This window comes from Oncorhynchus clarkii, chromosome 21 (assembly GCF_045791955.1).
Source record: "Oncorhynchus clarkii lewisi isolate Uvic-CL-2024 chromosome 21, UVic_Ocla_1.0, whole genome shotgun sequence".
Classification (NCBI taxonomy): domain Eukaryota; kingdom Metazoa; phylum Chordata; class Actinopteri; order Salmoniformes; family Salmonidae; genus Oncorhynchus; species Oncorhynchus clarkii.
In genome coordinates this window covers 32,168,797-32,187,702 of record NC_092167.1, presented here as the reverse complement: position 1 = coordinate 32,187,702, position 18,906 = coordinate 32,168,797, and the positions used below count along the sequence as shown (strand labels likewise).

The 18,906-nt window shown below is 42.6% G+C and overlaps 1 protein-coding gene across 1 annotated transcript in view; it reads left to right on the top strand.

Annotated features, from left to right (window-relative positions):
- LOC139379190 (polymerase (DNA directed) nu) overlaps positions 1-18,906 on the top strand; it is a 78,782-nt gene that overhangs the window by 26,162 nt on the left and 33,714 nt on the right. The window contains exon 15 of the mRNA XM_071122010.1: positions 17,179-17,236. Coding sequence (XP_070978111.1) covers positions 17,179-17,236 — 58 coding nt within the window. The remainder of the gene's footprint in view (positions 1-17,178; positions 17,237-18,906) is intronic.

Here is an 18,906-nt window from a genome sequence, read left to right as displayed (position 1 = left end):
TTTCGGTCTGTCGGTCTGCCTGTCAGAGAGCCTCATTGAGCTGCAGGGTGTCTCGGTAAGAACAGTGCAGTGTTAGTGGTTGTCACTTCAGCATGCTGCCCCTGTGTGATGATTGAGCTTTGCTGTGTTATCTCGTTGTTGCTCTTTTTGCTGACGGGGGATGATTTGAAGGGTGTGTTGTCATAACAACACTTTCAGAATTACAGTTTGAGGAGACTTTAAAAAGATAGACAGTTGTGTGTGCGAGCGTGTGTGTGTCTTCAGATGTATTACTCTTGAAGTTTGAGGCAGTTCAAGGATGTCTGGGTCATTACACAAAAAGGGTACCTTTTGCGTCCCTTTGATATTTTAAGGAGAAATTGTGCACCAATATTGCATTTTTACAAGGCTGTTATATTAAAGGGCCTATCAGCAGTTGAAAAAAAATAACAAAGACACTATTCCAGTAAAGAGGCAATACAGTGTTCTTCTACATTTACCTTGTTTAAAAACATTGGTGTAGAACAAGCTTATATTTGGGTTCTGATGGAGTCCAACAGTTAAACTAAGCTCATGAGGCATACAATAAGTTATATTCTTCAAGAATCAATGGGTACATATAATTAATTTATAAGTTAAAAAATGTATGTACCAATTTATTTATGTGCTGCTTGCCCCTTTAAATGAAGTGCCCTTTAACAACTTTTCATGTTCAAAATTGTGCACTCTCAAACAATAGCATGGTATTCTTTCACTGTAATAGCTACTGTAAATGAGATTAACAAGAATTTAAGCTTTCTGCCAATATCAGATATGTCTATGTACTGGGAAATGTTCTTGTTACTGACAACCTCATGCCAATCGCATTAGCCTACGTAAGCTCAACCGTCCCGTGGAAGGGACACCGATCCCCAAAAAGTTTTTTAATATACAAATTAGGCACATTTGGGCAGTCTTGATACAAAATGTTGAACACAAATGCAATGTTTCATTGGATCAGTTTAAACCGTTGCACATACACTGATGCCACCTAGTGGCTAAAATGTAAATTGCACCTGGGCTGGAATAATACATTATGGCCTTTCTCTTGCATTTCAAAGATGATGGTACAAAAAAAACAAAAGAACAGTTGTTTTTTTCTTTGTATTATCTTTTACCAGATCTATTGTTTTATATTCTACTGCATTCCTTTCACATTTCCATAATCTTCAAAAGTGTTTCCTTTCAAATGGTACCAAGAATATGCATATCCTTGCTTCAGGGCCTGAGCTACAGACAGTTAGATTTGGGTATGTCATTTTAGGCGAAAATTTAAAAAAAAGGGGCTGATCTTTAATAAAGACCACATAATTTTATTAAATGAATAAAGACTTGGTGAAGTGCCAAAATTCTGCAAGTTGACATGTCCTCTGTGCACCCTCTTTGACTTTCTCCACATTTTCACCATCGTTGTAAAGCCCTAGTTATTTAGTTGCTTGACAAAGTCATTAAGGAGATTATTATTTATTTAATGTGATTAATGATTCATTTATGTCTGTCCCTCATTTTAAGGTCAAACCTGTTACGTGAACTGAAGTCTCGTTTTAATATGGTGAAACTCTTCCTTTTAAAATGTTTTTCAAAAATAACATTAAACATTTGATAGTCAAATTATAGTGTAAAAGCAGGTGAGCTGGTTCGACTCTTTTTGTCCATTTTGTGTTGGAAAACTGAGATGGTCGAGCATAACAGCACTGACTGGAATATGTTCCGGGATTCTTCCGATGGCATTGAGGAGTACACCACATAAGTCTCCGGCTTCATCAATAAGATGACGTGACTGTACGTACATACCCAACTACTTTGTAGGCACAGTTCAGTGTGTCAAATCGGAGGGCATGTTGTCCGGACCTCTGGCAGTCTCTATGGGGGTACCACAGGGTTCAAATCTCGGGCCGACTCTTTTCTCTGTATATATCAATGATGTCGCTCTTGCTGCGAGCGATTCCCTGATCCACCTCTATGCAGACGACACCATTCTGTATACTTCTGGCCCTTCCTTGGACACTGTGCTCACTAAGCTCCAAACGAGCTTCAATGCCATACAACACTCTTTCCGTGGCCTCCAACTGCTCTTAAACGCTAGTAAAACCAAATGCATGCTCTTCAACCATTCGCTGCCCGCACCCGCTCGCCCGACTAGCATCACCACCCTGGATGGTTCCGACCTAGAATATGTGGACTGCTATAAATACCATAGGTGTCTGGCTAGACTGTAAACTCTCCTTCCAGACTCATATTAAACATCTCCAATCCCAAATCAAATCTAGAATTGGCTTTCTATTTCGCAACAAAGCCTCCTTCACTCACGCCGCCAAACTTACCCTAGTAAAATGACTATCCTACCGATCCTCGACTTCCGCGATGTCATCTACAAAATAGCTTCCAACACTCTACTCAGCAAACTGGGTGCAGTCTATCACAGTGCCATCCGTTTTGTCACCAAATCACCTTATACCACCCACCACTGCGACCTGTATGCTCTAGTCGACTGGCCCTCGCTACATATTTGTCGCTAGACCCACTGGCTCCAGGTCATCTATAAGTCTATGCTCGGTAAAGCTCCGCCTTATCTCAGTTCACTGGTCACGATAACAACACCCACCCGTAGCACACGTTCCAGCAGGTACAGTGGGGCAAAAAAGTATTTAGTCAGCCACCAATTGTGCAAGTTCTCCCACTTAAAAAGATGAGAGAGGCCTGTAATTTTCATCATAGGTACACTTCAACTATGACAGACAAAATGAGAAGAAAAAATCCAGAAAATAACATTGTAGGATTTTTAATGAATGTATTTGCAAATTATGGTGGAAAATAAGTATTTGGTCAATAACAAAAGTTTATCTCAATACTTTGTTATATACCCTTTGTTGGCAAAGACAGAGGTCAAACATTTTCTGTAAGTCTTCACAAGGTTTTCACACACTGTTGCTGGTATTTTGGTCCATTCCTACATGCAGATCTCCTCTAGAGCGGTGATGTTTTGGGGCTGTTGCTGGGCAACACGGACTTTCAACTCCCTCAGGCTGACTGGTGTAGAATAGAAGTATATATGGCATTCTGGCAGAGTCCGTCTTAGTTATTCAAACATATACAGGATTTCTACACAAGAGGACTGACAAATACAGCGATGAAAATAAAATGAGGATCTAGTCCTGGGGGGGCAGCCAGACACTATGGTGGTTTTGTCTGTTGTTTGTTTTCCATGATTGACTCCACACAGACACACACAATCTTAACCTAAACCATTAGTGGGAAAAATGCTAAACTGACCCGAGATCAGCATCTAGGGGCAACTTACCCTACACCGTAAGAACTAAGAGAGTGGTGTAGATAAGATAAGGACCTGGGTGAAGAACTCTCTGTGTTCTGTGTAAGAGGAGTAACTGATTCAGGGTCAGTTTTTCTGAGAGCACTGAGCAGAATGCAGGTTCAGCAGTGACAGTGTAGAGCTGTGTGTTTGACAGAGCGGTATAATCAGCCGCGTGTGTGTGTCTCGTACTGTCAGCAGTAGCAGAGGTAGCTGATCCAAGCTTCTTTATAGCCTTCCCTCATTCATCCATCTTCGATGTCCGCCGTGACGTAGTTGACACGGAGGCTGAATCTCACAAACACACACACACTCTCACACACCGCACACACGCCATCCATCACCCTTAACCCTTTACATTTGTGGGAATTGGCCTATATGTATAGTGCTAAATTGAAATGTTTCTTACAGAAGGAATATGATAAGCATGGTAGTGTTGTCTTTACTATCATTAAATTGAAGGCATAGTTTTATCAAAGATTCCCTGTAATTAGTATAACGCGATCAAAGTAATTAATCGTGTAACTGTAATTAACTAGGAAATAGGGGGCACCAAGGAAAGTATTCAGATTACAAAGTTATAATTTCTCAATATAACCTTTCAGATATTTTCATATCTGATCAATAGTCTTCTGATTAATGATTTATTTATTTGATCTCACATTAGTCTCATTCCAAACGTCGTAAATTTTTGGTTATCTGCACGAATCCGGTCTTGACTATGAGTCATCAATACATCAATTGTCTTAAATCATTTATTTATTACTAACTAAGTAATTCACAGAAATGCATAAACAAACAGTAAATATGGTTACATGAAATGATAGAATGTGCCCTAGTGGGCTGAACCGACATGGCAGCTTGTTAGACAGAGGGGCAATGGTGGGTCAACTAAGAAGTCCCTACAGAGTTAATTATAACAATTAAAATGCTAATCCTTTTCACATGAACGCTCACTCATTCGGGAACAATTGCAATCAATATATATATTTACGCTCAGTGTGTCGTCTTGATCACTGGTGAAAAGTTCATTTCTTTTGCAGAATTGTCCGTTTCTCTCCCTCTCTCGGTTGTGGTTAGAGGGGATTGTTCAGAGTCACATTCGTTATAGAATGGGTGTTTCGGCGGTTGTCGTTCTTCTCGTTCAATGATGCCGAATTCCTAGCTGCAGACTAGTAATTAGTATCAAAGACGTATTCTTATTCTGTCGGTATCGATAGTCTAAGAGTTTTAACCACGTGGTATGGTTAAAAGATTCAGCAATGGTCTACAACCTTCAATCCCTCTCCTACTGGAGAAAAACATGGTCTCAACCTTATAGTCCTCCCCTAATTGAGAAAAACATGGTCTACTGATAATTTCTCAAAGTGGGGTTTTATTCAGAGTGGCAGAAGAGGGCTGTCTCAGGATGTCGGGCCCTAACTGGGCTCAGGGGCGGTCCTCTGATTTAGTTCAAATCAAAAGGGAATTGTACTTTTCTTCATTAAACAGTCCACAATCATATTACACCATTATTCAAACAGTATCATCCTCACTCATTCATCTTATACAACCATTAGATGTAAACCTCATATCTGAGGGTATCATATAAACAGCGTTATGGTAATGTGGCCACACCGTCTCTCTTGAGCTTCCCAAGTTGTTCCAAACGCACCAGTTCGTAGCTGGATTCTTCATCGATCTTTTACACTTTCTCTGGAACATGAAATTTGTTCGTACCTCACGTTCTGTGAGGTGGAAGGATTTCCTTTGTCTCCATGAAAACTACTCTCTATAACTGTGTGTCCATGAGGCAGGGTCTTCCTTAGGAATTTACAACCTCACTCTGCCCACAGCAGTCTGGTTGTAGAAGCAGAGAGCGGGGGATGGTGCTCGATGTACTCAAAGAGGGCGACATCATGACAGTAGCAATTTAAACATCTGGTAGCAGTTGCATCTCTTTTGAGATTATGGGGACATTTTCAGGCTGAAGGTGAGGACACAACAGTTCACCTGACACAAGCCTGAATCCAAAAACATCACACTGTTGATTTTATATGCGATCGCTGATGAATTTGTTTTTGTACAACGTCCCTTATTTTGAAGTCACACGTACAACTTCTAGGATGGCAGTTACAGATTGAATGTATGTAGCGATCGATAGAGCAGCGGAATGAAATTCTGGGTGAGTCGTCAGGCAAAGAGCTTTCAACTTTTAGGTGCATTTTTTTTTTTGTGGCTCTCCTAGCTGTGCCGTTGAGGCAAGCACGCTTGTAGTTTTTTGTTTGGAAGACAGTCTTGCATCCCCACCATCACACAATTACTGTTGTTGTTTACGCAATTCAAAAACAGGCCATTATAAATCTCAATCTGGGTCAGGTGGGCATCTTTTGAAACCTTGTTCTATTGCCAACATGACTAGCTAAATGATCAAATACGATCTTACGGTTTTGTTGTGCATAGAATGGAGTCATTCAGGTGCATGTTTCCGCAAAACAAATTTTCTCCACTATAGAGCTCGCCAGTTTGTAGTCCTAAAAGCCTTATACATTTTGTTCTATGATGTAATATCAGGCAGTTAACTTTTATGAATTATAAAGGCTTTATGTGCTTATTTTGATGATATAAAAATGCTTCAAAATTCACAAAAACTGACTTTAGCTGATGAAGATTATCTCATAGAACAAAATGTCTAAGATCTCCTAAGCTCGTACCCCTGCACATTGACTCGGTACTGGTACTTCTTGGATATAGCCTCGTTATTGTTTTTATTGTGTTACTATTTCCCCCTATCCCTACCCACATGTTCATACTGTATTACCTCAACTACGACTTTTTCCACATTTTGTTTAGTTACAGCCTTATTCTAAAATGGATTACATTTAAACAGAAAATCCTCAGCAATCTACACACAATACCCCATAATGATAAAGCGAAAACAGTTTTTTTGAATTGTTTTGCAAATTTATAAAATTTAAAAAATGAATACCTTATTTACATGAGTATTCAGACCATTTGCTATGAGATTCGAAATTGAGCTCAGGTGCATCCTGTTTCCATTGACCATCCTTGAGATATTTCTACAACTTGATTGGTCGGGACGGCAGGGTAGCCTAGTGGCTAGAGCGTTGGACTAGTAACTGGAAGGTTGCAAGTTCAAATCCCCGAGCTGACAAGGTACAAATCTGTCGTTCTACCCCTGAACAGGCAGTTAACCCACTGTTCCTAGGCCGTCATTGAAAATAAGAATTTGTTCTTAACTGACTTGCCTAGTTAAATAAAGGTAAAAAATAAAATAAACAGTTGACAGTCCATGTCAGAGTAAAAACCGAACCATGAGGTCGAAGGAATTGTCCGTATAGCTCAGAGACAGGATTGTGTCAAGGCACAGGTCTGGGGAAGGGTACCAAAACATTTCTGCACCATTGAAGGTCCCCAAGAACACAGTGGCCTCTATCATGCTTAAATGGAAGAAGTTTGCAACTACCAAGACCCTTCCTAGAGCTGGCTGCCCAGCCAAACTGAGCAATCAGGGAGAAGGGCCTTGGTCAGGGAGGTGACCAAGGACCCGATGGTCACTCTGACAGAGTTCCTCTGTGAAGATGGAGGAATCATTTCTGCAGCACTCCACCTTTATCGTAGAGTGGCCAGATGGAAGGCACATGACAACCCGCTTGGAGTTTCAGGCCATGAGACTCTCAGACCATGAGAAACAAGATTCTCTGTTCTGATGAAACCAAGATTAAACTCTTTGGCCTGAATGCCAAGCGTCACATCTGGAGGAAACCTGGCACCATCCCTACTGGGAAGCATGGTGGCAGCATCATTCTGTGGGGAGGTTTTTCAGAGGCAGGGACTGGGAGACCAGTCAGGATCGAGGCAAAGATGAACGGAGCAAAGTACAGAGAGATCCTTGATGAAAACCTGCTCCAGAGCCCTCAGGACCTCAGACTGGGGCGAAGGTTCACCTTCCAACAGGACAACGACCCTACGCACACAGCCAAGACTTGAACCCGATCGAACAGATCTGGAGAGACCTGAAAATAGCTGTGCAGTGACGCTCCCCATCCAACCTGACAGAGCTTGAGATGATCTGCAGAGAAGAATAGAAGAAACTCCCCAAATACAGGTGTGCCAAGCTTGTAGTGTCATACCCAAGAGGACTTGATGCTGTAATCGCTGTCAAAGGTGCTTCAACAAAGTAGTAAAGGGTCTGAATATTTATGTAAAACTGATATTTTTTCTTTGTCATTATGGGCTATTGTGTGTAGATTGATGAGGAAAATGTTTTTTGTAATCTATTTTAGTAATGTAATGTAACAGAATGTAGAAAAAGTCAAGGGGGTCTGAATACTTTCCGAAAACATCTGGATTTAGAGAGCCGGTTACTAGCACGCAGACAGTGGATGAATATGAAATGTTTGGCTGTGAGTGATAATTTTAAAAAAAAACATCTGCCTCTAAGAAAATTACTTGAAGAATGTTATGGATGTTTTGTGTACAAAGGTAATGACTAAAGTGTCTTATTTAAAAAATAATACAAATTTGACTTGTCTCTGAGAATTGTCATTTTGGGCATGACTTCAACTAAACTGCAATACCAGAGTGGGCCTGTAGGTGCAGTGAATAGCGTGCTTCCAGACCGGAAACACTGGGACTTGTTCTCAACCCCTACACGGTTGTAAAGGGTTAATGAGAGATGACAGATCTGCTGGGACTGGCAGACACACTCCTTCTCTTTCCTCTCCTTTTTTTCTCTCCTCTCTTCTCCTTCTTTCCCTTATTTAGGCTACCTTCCCTCTCTTTTCTCCTCTCTTCCTTGTTTTGTCTTCTCTGATTCCTCCCTCTCACATTTTGTCTTCTGTAACTCTTGCTCTGTCTGTCACTCTCACTGTTTGTTTGTCTGTCTGTCTCTCTCCCTCACTGTCACTCTCTCTCATCTGTCTTGTGGTGGTTTGTTCACTGTGCTGCAGGATTGGGTTTTTGTGTCTGTGTGCATTTCTGTCATCTGCAGTTGTCTGTATCTGTCATTTTCTTTGTGTGTGTGTGTGTGTGTGTGTGTCTGTCTGTCGTTCTGTCTCTCTCCCTGTGTGTGTGTGTATTTGTGTGTATGTGTGTGTGACTGTGTCTGTGTGTGGTCACAGTGCTGTGCTTCAACATATGCTGTGTAGGAGCAGGGGCCGGGAGAGAGACCTGCAGGGGCGGGGTCAAGCCTTCTGTCAACCTGGCAGCTCTCGCTCTCTCTGTGTGTGTGTGTGTGAGGGGAGGTTTTATCCTGATATCTGCTGGCCTCGAAGGAATACAGTGCATGATGGGAAAGCTGAGCAGACACATCTGACACTGTGAATCACCTGCCACGCCACGGCCAGAAACCTCTCTGTTTCACAGACACACACACACACACACACACACACACACACTTGACACAATATGGTTATACCTAGAAAACGTGTCATTACACACATTCAACAACACACACTCAGCATTATTTTGCTGCCATTTACTGTTTTCTATGTCCACTGTGGGAATGTGCTCAGCTCTGTCCCCACCCTACTGCTGCAGTATCTCTCTCTTTCCTCCCTTCCCCTCTCCCTCTTTCTCTCTCTCACACCATCCCCTCTATCTCTCCCCCCTCTCTCCCTTCCCCTCTCTTCCCTCTCTCTCTCCCGCCCCTTCTCTCTTCGCCTCTCTCTCTTCCCCTTTCTGTCTCCCCTCACTTCCATCTCTCTCGCTTCCCCTCTCTCACCTCTCTCTCTCCCGCCCCCTCTCTCTTCCCATCTCTCTCTCCTCCCCCACCTCACTCTCCCGCTCCCCCTTTTCTCTTTCCCTCGCCCTCCATCTCTCCCTCCCCATATCACCCCGCCCCTCTCTCTGTCGAGTGAATAATAGATGATGTGCTGTAGGTACAGAGTGCTGCTTTCTCTGTCAGATGACACAGACTGGGAGGAGGTGGCTCGTGTTAATGTCTGTTTCTACTGCAAGTATGTGTTTCTACTGTGATGATGTGTGTTTCTACTGCAAGTGTGTGTCTACATTACATTTCAGTACTGCAGATCTTCTTTCCTGGTTCTCCCCTATTTAACCAACACCATCACTCACACACACACACACCCTCTGCAGCAGTGTCAGTTCCAGTGTTATAGATCGTGCGGTGTGTGTGAATGTAGTGGGAGCAGTGTGGACTGGTCTGGATAAACAGGGATTACAGGGAAAACAGTTGAGCCTGGCCCAATCTCTCCCTGCGCCTCATCAATCCTGTGTGTGCGTGTGTGCAAAGGCTCAAATTCCTTTGTGGATCGATAGTGTTGATCTGAGGTTATTTAAAGTTCTGCCTCGGCTCAGAGAACTCAATAGACCTGAAGACATCTTAGCTACCCAACCTCATCTGACATCACACTTTGGTTTAAATACTATTCAAAATCATATCAGCTACTTTATCTGGGCATAGTCCCAAAACTGCAAACCCTGCCCATCTGGCACTCCAAACAGGCTAGAGAAAACACTCAAAAGTATTTGAAGGATTTTCAAATACTAATTGAACCCAGGTCTGGAAGACATTTTAGTTGTTCTATCTCCACCCTGATCTGAGGCCAGGGTTTATATGTGGTCACAGGTTATGTGACGAGAATCAGTGTACCATCTAAACTGCTGTGAAATGTCTTTTCCATAACCAAAAATATTGTGTTTTCAGCTGTTTGAAGCTGGTGTACACAACCGAAAGTAAAAGCCGCAAAAATTAAACTTAAGAGCAGAAGGGATAAAACGCATCTACCGCTTCTTAGACTTCCTTTCAATGAAAATTACATATCTGTAACTCACATTTCTATGTGAATTTGGTCGGGTTGCGCAAAAAGTTACATATTGTACCTTTAAAATCTCTACGAGATCGGTGTCCCTATACTGGGACGGTTGAGTTAACGTCCGCTAATATGATTAGCATGACATTGGAAAGAACAAGAACATTTCCCAGGGCATAGACATGTCTTATATGGGCAGAAAGCGTCAATTCTTGTTAATCTAACTGCACTGTCCAATTTACAGTAGCTATTACAGTGAAAAAATACCATGCTATTGTTTGAGGAGAGTGCACAACAGCAAAAAACTGTTATCACTGCAACTGGTTTGATACATTCACTTCTGAAGGTAAATAATGTACTTACATTCAGTAATCTTGCTCTGATTTGTAATTCTGAGGACCCCAGAGATAAAGATTTAGCATAGTTTTGTTTTATAAAATCAATTTTTATATTCAAATGTAGTAACTGGGTTCTACAGTTTGAACTACTGCTGTCTCTGGCTCCACACCCACCCTGCCCGGCCATCTAGATGTGTGAAAGTTAGTATATAAGATAATGATCCATCATGCATGACATTCCTGGCAGTGTGTAAACTTAAATGTTTTATTACGATATCATTTTTGTATGTTCTCTATAGTTATGTGTTTGAAAATGTATCAATTGACCAATTCGGCACATTTGGGCAGGCTTGATTTAAAATACTGTCCAGTATTGCAATGCTTCACTGGATCAACCTGAAACTTTGCACACACACTCCTTCCATCTAGTGGCCAAAATATGAATTGCACCTGAACTGCAATACTATATTATGGCCTTTCTCTTGCATTTCATTTTTTTATTTTTTTGAAAACACGTTTTTTTGTTTGTATTGTCTTTTACTAGATCTAATGTGTTATATTCTCCTACATTAATTTCACATTTCCACCCACTTCAGAGTGTTTCCTTTCAAATGGTATCAAGAATATGCATATCCTTGCTACAGGCAGTTAGAAATGAAAATGTAAAAAAGGGTCAGATCCTTAAGAGGTTGCGTCAAACTGATCAGGGAACAGTGTTTATGATTATTCAAAAACATCCATCCTGCTTGCAACGAGACACTAAAGTAATACTGCAAAAAATACAACACATTACTGAGTACCGCTCTCCATATTTTCAAGCATAGTGGTGGCTGCATAATTTTACGAGTATGCTTGTAATCGTTGAGGACTGGTGAGTTTGTCAGGATACAAAATTAACAGAATGGAGCTAAGCACAGGCAAAATCCTAGAAGAAAACTTGGTTCAGTGTGCTTTCCGCTAGACACTGGGAGATTAATTCACCTTTCACCAGGACAATAACCTAAAACACAAGCCCTAATCTACACTGGAGTTGCTTACCAAGAAGACAATGAATGTTCCTCAGTAGCCGAGTTACAGTTAAAGACTTACATCTTCTTGAAAATCTATGGCAAGATCTGAAAATTGTTGTCTAGCAATGATCAACAGCTAATTTGACAGAGCTTGAATAATAAATAAATAAATAAATAAATAAATAATCGGCCAATGTTGCACAATCCAGGTGTGGAAAGCTCTTAAAAACTTGTTGTTTTCACTTTGTGATTGTGGGGTTTGTGTGAAGATAAGGGTTAGGAAACATGTATATTTAATACATTTTTCATTCAGGCTGTAACACAACACGTGGAGTAAGACAAAGGTGTATGAATACTTTCTGAAGGCACTGTATATACTGTATAGTACAGAGGCCGAGCCCGTATCCCTGACCTTATTAGTGTGTGAACAGCATCCCATTGTTATAACCCCATCCTATACTGACTAGTAATAAACTAGGGGTCGCCAATTAATTTCAGCCGTGGGCCAATTTTTCCTTGAGCGGATGGTCGGGGGACCGGTACATAGTTATAAATACTTTGCACACTGAAAAATGACTGCAAGAATCCCAAACAGATATATTATTAGGTATTTTGTAATATATATTTTTTTACAAACCTTGATTAAGTTTGCCTGGCTACCCAGACTTCTTGCTCCGGCCAAACGCTACACCACACCCACAGACGTTAGTTTTGTCTCCGCAATGAGTCTGGATCTGAGTACCTCCCCGATGATTTCTAGAACGGAAAAATATTCTAGCTGTTCTGAACGGTCCCGGAAACCGATGAGTTGGGCCAGAGCCAGAACACACGTGGGTGAAGTGGCGGCTTGAAAATGTCTCATTGGCTTTGATACTCTGATTGGTTGGAGATGATCCAATCGCTGAATACTTTTTGTACACCACCCCTCTAGCATTGTGATTTTGTTGTCAGCACATTCAACAATGTAAAGAAAAACGTATTTAATAAAAATATTTCATTCATTCAGATCTAGGATGTGTTATTTTAGTGTTCCATTTATTTTTTTGAGCAGTGTAGTATCCCTGCACATTGTAAATATGGTACTGGAACTGACCCTGTATATACTTTGCTTACTTACTTTATTGTGTTCTTATTCTTATTTTTATATCTTGTTTATTTTTGTTCTACCTTGTTATTTCTAGTATTACAGTGTTATTGATTACTGCATTGTTGGGGTTAGAGCTAGCAAGAAAGGCATTTCACTGTACTTCTGCATGTGACATTCAAACTTGAAACACAGATTTACCACCCTACACCGCCTCCTGGGTCTATGATGTGAAATAGAAATTGGATGAATCAGACTGTGGCTGTGAGACAAATGAATTATATTACTTTTATATTACTTTAGAATCCCTGTGGGGAAATGGATTTGTCAACGCAGCAAACAAAATAGACTACTATAAAAACTCTCCCTTCTGAATGAACGCTCCATCCACTCCACCACTGCTTTGATCTCCTCCCATCAGGTCGGACATACCAGACAATGAAATGTCGCTCTGAACTCTTCGGTAGGATTTTCATCCCTGGGGCTGTCACTATAATGAACAATTCTATGTACAGTGCCTTCAGAAAGTATTCATACCCCTTGCCTTACAGTGCCTTCGGAAAGTATTCAGACCCCTTGCCTTACAGTGCCCTCAAAGTATTCATACCCCTTGCCTTACAGTGCCTTCGGAAAGTATTCAGACCCCTTGCCTTACAGTGCCCTCAGAAAGTATTCATACCCCTTGCCTTACAGTGCCTTCAGAAAGTATTCATACCCCTTGCCTTACAGTGCCTTCAGAAAGTATTCAGACCCCTTGCCTTACAGTGCCTTCAGAAAGTTTTCAGACCCCTTGCCTTACAGTGCCTTCAGAAAGTATTCAGACCCCTTGCCTTACAGTGCCTTCAGAAAGTATTCATACCCCTTGCCTTACAGTGCCTTCGGAAAGTATTCAGACCCCTTGCCTTACAGTGCCTTCGGAAAGTATTCAGACCCCTTGCCTTACAGTGCCTTCAGAAAGTATTCAGACCCCTTGCCTTACAGTGCCTTCAGAAAGTATTCAGACCCCTTGCCTTACAGTGCCTTCAGAAAGTATTCATACCCCTTGCCTTACAGTGCCTTCGGAAAGTATTCAGACCCCTTGCCTTACAGTGCCTTCGGAAAGTATTCAGACCCCTTGCCTTACTACAGTGCGTTGGGAAAGTATTCAGACCCCTTGCCTTACAGTGCCTTCGGAAAGTATTCAGACCCCTTGCCTTACAGTGCCTTCAGAAAGTATTCAGACCCCTTGCCTTACTACAGTGCCCTCAGAAAGTATTCAGACCCCTTGCCTTACAGTGCCCTCAGAAAGTATTCAGACCCCTTGCCTTACAGTGCCTTCAGAAAGTATTCAGACCCCTTGCCTTACAGTGCCTTCAGAAAGTATTCAGACCCCTTGCCTTACAGTGCCTTCAGAAAGTATTCAGACCCCTTGCCTTACAGTGCCTTCAGAAAGTATTCAGACCCCTTGCCTTACAGTGCCTTCAGAAAGTATTCATACCCCTTGCCTTACAGTGCCTTCAGAAAGTATTCAGACCCCTTGCCTTACTACAGTGCCTTCAGAAAGTATTCAGACCCCTTGCCTTACTACAGTGCCTTCAGAAAGTATTCAGACCCCTTGCCTTACAGTGCCTTCAGAAAGTATTCAGACCCCTTGCCTTACAGTGCCTTCAGAAAGTATTCAGACCCCTTGCCTTACTACAGTGCCTTCAGAAAGTTTTCAGACCCCTTGCCTTACAGTGCCTTCAGAAAGTATTCAGACCCCTTGCCTTACTACAGTGCCTTCAGAAAGTTTTCAGACCCCTTGCCTTACTACAGTGCCTTCAGAAAGTATTCAGACCCCTTGCCTTACTACAGTGCCTTCAGAAAGTATTCAGACCCCTTGCCTTACAGTGCCTTCAGAAAGTATTCAGACCCCTTGCCTTACTACAGTGCCTTCAGAAAGTATTCAGACCCCTTGCCTTACTACAGTGCCTTCAGAAAGTTTTCAGACCCCTTGCCTTACAGTGCCTTCAGAAAGTATTCAGACCCCTTGCCTTACAGTGCCTTCAGAAAGTATTCAGACCCCTTGCCTTACTACAGTGCCTTCAGAAAGTTTTCAGACCCCTTGCCTTACAGTGCCTTCAGAAAGTATTCAGACCCCTTGCCTTACTACAGTGCCTTCAGAAAGTATTCAGACCCCTTGCCTTACAGTGCCTTCAGAAAGTATTCAGACCCCTTGCCTTACTACAGTGCGTTGGGAAAGTATTCAGACCCCTTGCCTTACAGTGCCTTCAGAAAGTATTCAGACCCCTTGCCTTACTACAGTGCCTTCAGAAAGTATTCAGACCCCTTGCCTTACAGTGCCTTCAGAAAGTATTCAGACCCCTTGCCTTACTACAGTGCCTTCAGAAAGTATTCAGACCCCTTGCCTTACAGTGCCTTCAGAAAGTATGCAGACCCCTTGCCTTACTACAGTGCGTTGGGAAAGTTTTCAGACCCCTTGCCTTACTACAGTGCCTTCAGAAAGTTTTCAGACCCCTTGCCTTACTACAGGGCCTTCAGAAAGTTTTCAGACCCCTTGCCTTACTACAGGGCCTTCAGAAAGTATTCAGACCCCTTGACCTTTCACATTTTGTTACGTTACAGCCTTATTCTAAAATTGATTAAATATTTTTTAAATCATCAGCAATCTACACACAATACCCCACAATGACAGTGAAAACATGTTTTTAGAAACTTTTTCAAATGCATAACAAATTAAAACAGAAATATCTTATTTACATAAGTATTTAGACCTTTTGCTATGAGACTCAAAATTGAGCTCAGGTGCATCCTGTTTCCATTGATCATCCTTGAGATGTTTCTACAACTTGATTGGAGTCCACATGTGGTAAATTCAATTGATTGGACATGATTTGGAAAGGCACACACCTGTTTATGTAAGGTCCCACAGTTGACAGTGCATGTAGGAGCAAAAACCAAGCCATGAGGTTGGAGGAATTGTCCATAGAACTCCGAGACAGGATTGTGTCGAGGCACAGATCTGGGGAAGGGTACCAAAACATTTCTGCAGTATTGAAGGTCGCCAAGAACACAGTGCCCTTCATCATTCTTAAATGGAAGAAGTTTGGAACCACTAGAGCTGGCCTCCCGGCCAAACTAAGCAATTGGGGGAGAAGGGCCTTGGTCAGGGAGGTGACCAAGAACCCGATGGTCACACTGACAGAGCTCCAGAGTTCCTCTCTATAGAAGGGAGAAACTTCCAGAAGGGCAACCATCTCTGCAACACTCCACCAATCAGGCCTTTATGTGGCCAGACGGAAGCCACTCCTCAATAAAAGGCACATGACAGCCCGCTTGTTTGCCAAAAGGCACCTAAAGACTCACAGACCATGAGAAACAAGATTCTCTGGTCTGATTAAAACCAAGAATGAACTCTTTCAGGTTCTCTTTCTCCCTGCCTGAATGCCAAGCGTCACGTCTGGAGGAAACCTGGCAACATCCCTACGGTGAAGCATGCTGGTGGCAACATCATGCTGTGGGGATGTTATTCAGCGCCAGGGACTGCGAGACTAGTCAGGATCGAGGGAAAGATGAACAGAGCAAAGTACAGAGAGATCCTTGATGAAAACCTGCTCAGGACCTCAGATTGGGCCGAAGGTTCACCTTCCAACATGACAACGACCCTAAGCACACAGCCAAGACAAGGCAGGAGTGGCTTCAGAACAAGTCTCTGAATGTCCTTGAGTGGCCCAGTCAGAGCCCGGACTTAAACCCGATCGAACATCTCTGGAGTGACCTTAAAATAGCTGTGCAGCGACGCTCCCCATCCAACCTGACAGAGCTTGAGAGGATCTGCAGAAAAGAATGGGAGAAACTCCCCAAGTACAGGTGTGCGAAGCTTGTAGCGCCATACCCAAGAAGACTCGAGGCTGTAATCGCTGTTAAAGGTGCTTCTGCTAAAATTTCAGAAAATATGCTTTTGATTTGTATTATGGGGTATTGTGTATAGTTTGATGAGGGATTTAAAAACATCCATTTTAGAATAAGGCTGTGACGTTACAAAATGTGGAAAAAGTCAAGGCGTCTGAATACTTTCCGAATGCAATGTATTGTGGAGTGACACTAAAATACATTTTTCTAACTAGAACTTGTCTCCATTAGTAACACCTGTGTGTGGCATGGGGCACTGCATGCCAGCTTTGTCTGTGTGCCAGCCTTTGCCAAGTCTCCAACCATCCCTCTCTCCATCTCTCTATCTCTCTCCTTCCTCCCCATCTCTTCGCCAACCCCCCCATCTCTCTCCCCCCTCTCTCTCCCCCTCCCTCCGACCGTCTACCTCCCTTTCTCCAGTCTCTCTTGTTAACAGTGGTAGCTGTTCAGATCTAATGATGTCGTAGTAGTAGAGCCAGTCAGTGTTAAATATCAACCGCTCCTGTGCCTTTTAACACTCACTGACTGAAGGTTGGGATTCATTACCTGGGCAACGCTATTTTGTACATTCTAAAAAGCCTCCGAGGAAAGGTATCTTGCTCTCTTATTTTCTCTAATTACCATGCATTTTGATATATTTCTCTAGGTGTAAGGTCTCTTGCGCTCTTATTTTCTCTAATTATCATGCATATAAATATGTTTCTCTAGGTGTGTTGTGCTTTGCTTGACTATAAATGTTTTGTGATTTTAGAACTTCCAGGCCCTCCCAAGGCAGCCGGTGCAGATCACTAAGAAGCAATATGTTCAAGGTAGAGTTAATCACACAACACACACACATTCAAATTCAAATCCGGTCGAATTATGCATTATGCACAGCCTCTCCATATGTTTAAGGTAAAATTAATCACCCCTCCCACACTCGCACGCACACAAATACACACACACACACACACACACACACAGGCTGTACAGGCTTCCTACTTTTCACTCTGTCATTTAGGTTAGTATTGTGGAGTAACTACAATGTTGTTGATCCATTCTCAGTTTTCTCCTATCACAGCCATTAAACCCTGTAAATGTTTTAAAGTCACCATTGGCCTCGATCCCCGATTTCCTTCCTCTCCGGCAATAGTTGTGTACAGGAGATTCGTCACACTAGTCATGCAGACATGTACACGTTCTCCTTTTATTCACCCTGGTCATCACTAGTTCTATGGTTCTCTTTCTCCCTGCCTTCGGTGAGTCGTAGGTGCTAGCATTAGCACCCCCTGCCCTGCCACTCACCCATCATATCCCCAGAGCACCTACTCATCAACTATATCTCTCTCTCGCTCTCTCTCACTCTCTCTTTTTCTCTCTCTCTCTCAATTCAAGGACTTTATTGGCATGGGAAACACATGTTAACTTTGCCAAAGCAAGTGAAGTACACAATAAACAAAAGTGAAATAAACAATAACAATTAACAGTATACGTTACACAGAAGTTCCAAAAGAATAAAGAGATTTCAAATGTTTAAAGACATTTCAAATGTTTTCTACTGCCAAGTTTACACCTTCACTATTACAGTGGAAAGCTTTGTCCAGGAAGTTGTCTATAAGGAATTGAATTTGTTGTTGCCTAATTGTTTTTTGGTAGGTTTCCACACTACTTTCCTTCCATTTATAGCATTTCTTAATATTATTCACTTACTTTGGCTTTGATGCCTCATGATTGAGTATTGCTCTGTTCAAGTAGACTGATTTTGCTGTGATCTGATAAGGGTGTCAGTGGGCTGACTGAACGCTCTGAGAGAGCTATGGAATTGAGGTCAGTGATAAAGTAGTCTACAGTACTACTGCCAAGAGATGAGCTATAGGTGTACCTGCCTGCCTGCCTGCCTGCCTGCCTGCCTGCCTGCCTGCCTGCCTGCCTGCCTGCCCGCCCGCCCGCCCGCCCGCCCGCCCCTCCCTCTCCCTCCCCCTCTCCTTTTTTCACCTCTCTTTCTCCCTCCATCAGTCACCCAGCCCCTCTTTGAAGGTGATTGAAGCCCTAATCAGTACTTATTAGAGGTGTTACACTGGGTTTTGTTGCCCTGTGTGTGTGTGTGTGTGCGAGCGTCCAACGTGTGTGTGTGCCTGTGACGTTGATGGTGAACAGTAGGGGACGTTTTTCCTCTTTTACTCAGTCGGGGTCAGCACTTACCTGCCCAGGATAATGACGTGGCGTTAGATTCGTCCTGAGGGGATTCTGATTACCTCAACCAACGACCCAGTTTCTTACCTAGCTAGTTTACTGCTAACCACGACCCAGTTTCTTACCTAGCTAGTTTACTGCTAACCACGACCCAGCTTCTTACCTAGCTAGTTTACTGCTAACCACGACCCATCTTCTTACCTAGCTAGTTTACTGCTAACCACGACCTAGTTTCTTACCTAGCTAGTTTAATGCTAACCATGACCTAGTTTCTTACCTAGCTAGTTTACTGCTAACCATGACCCAG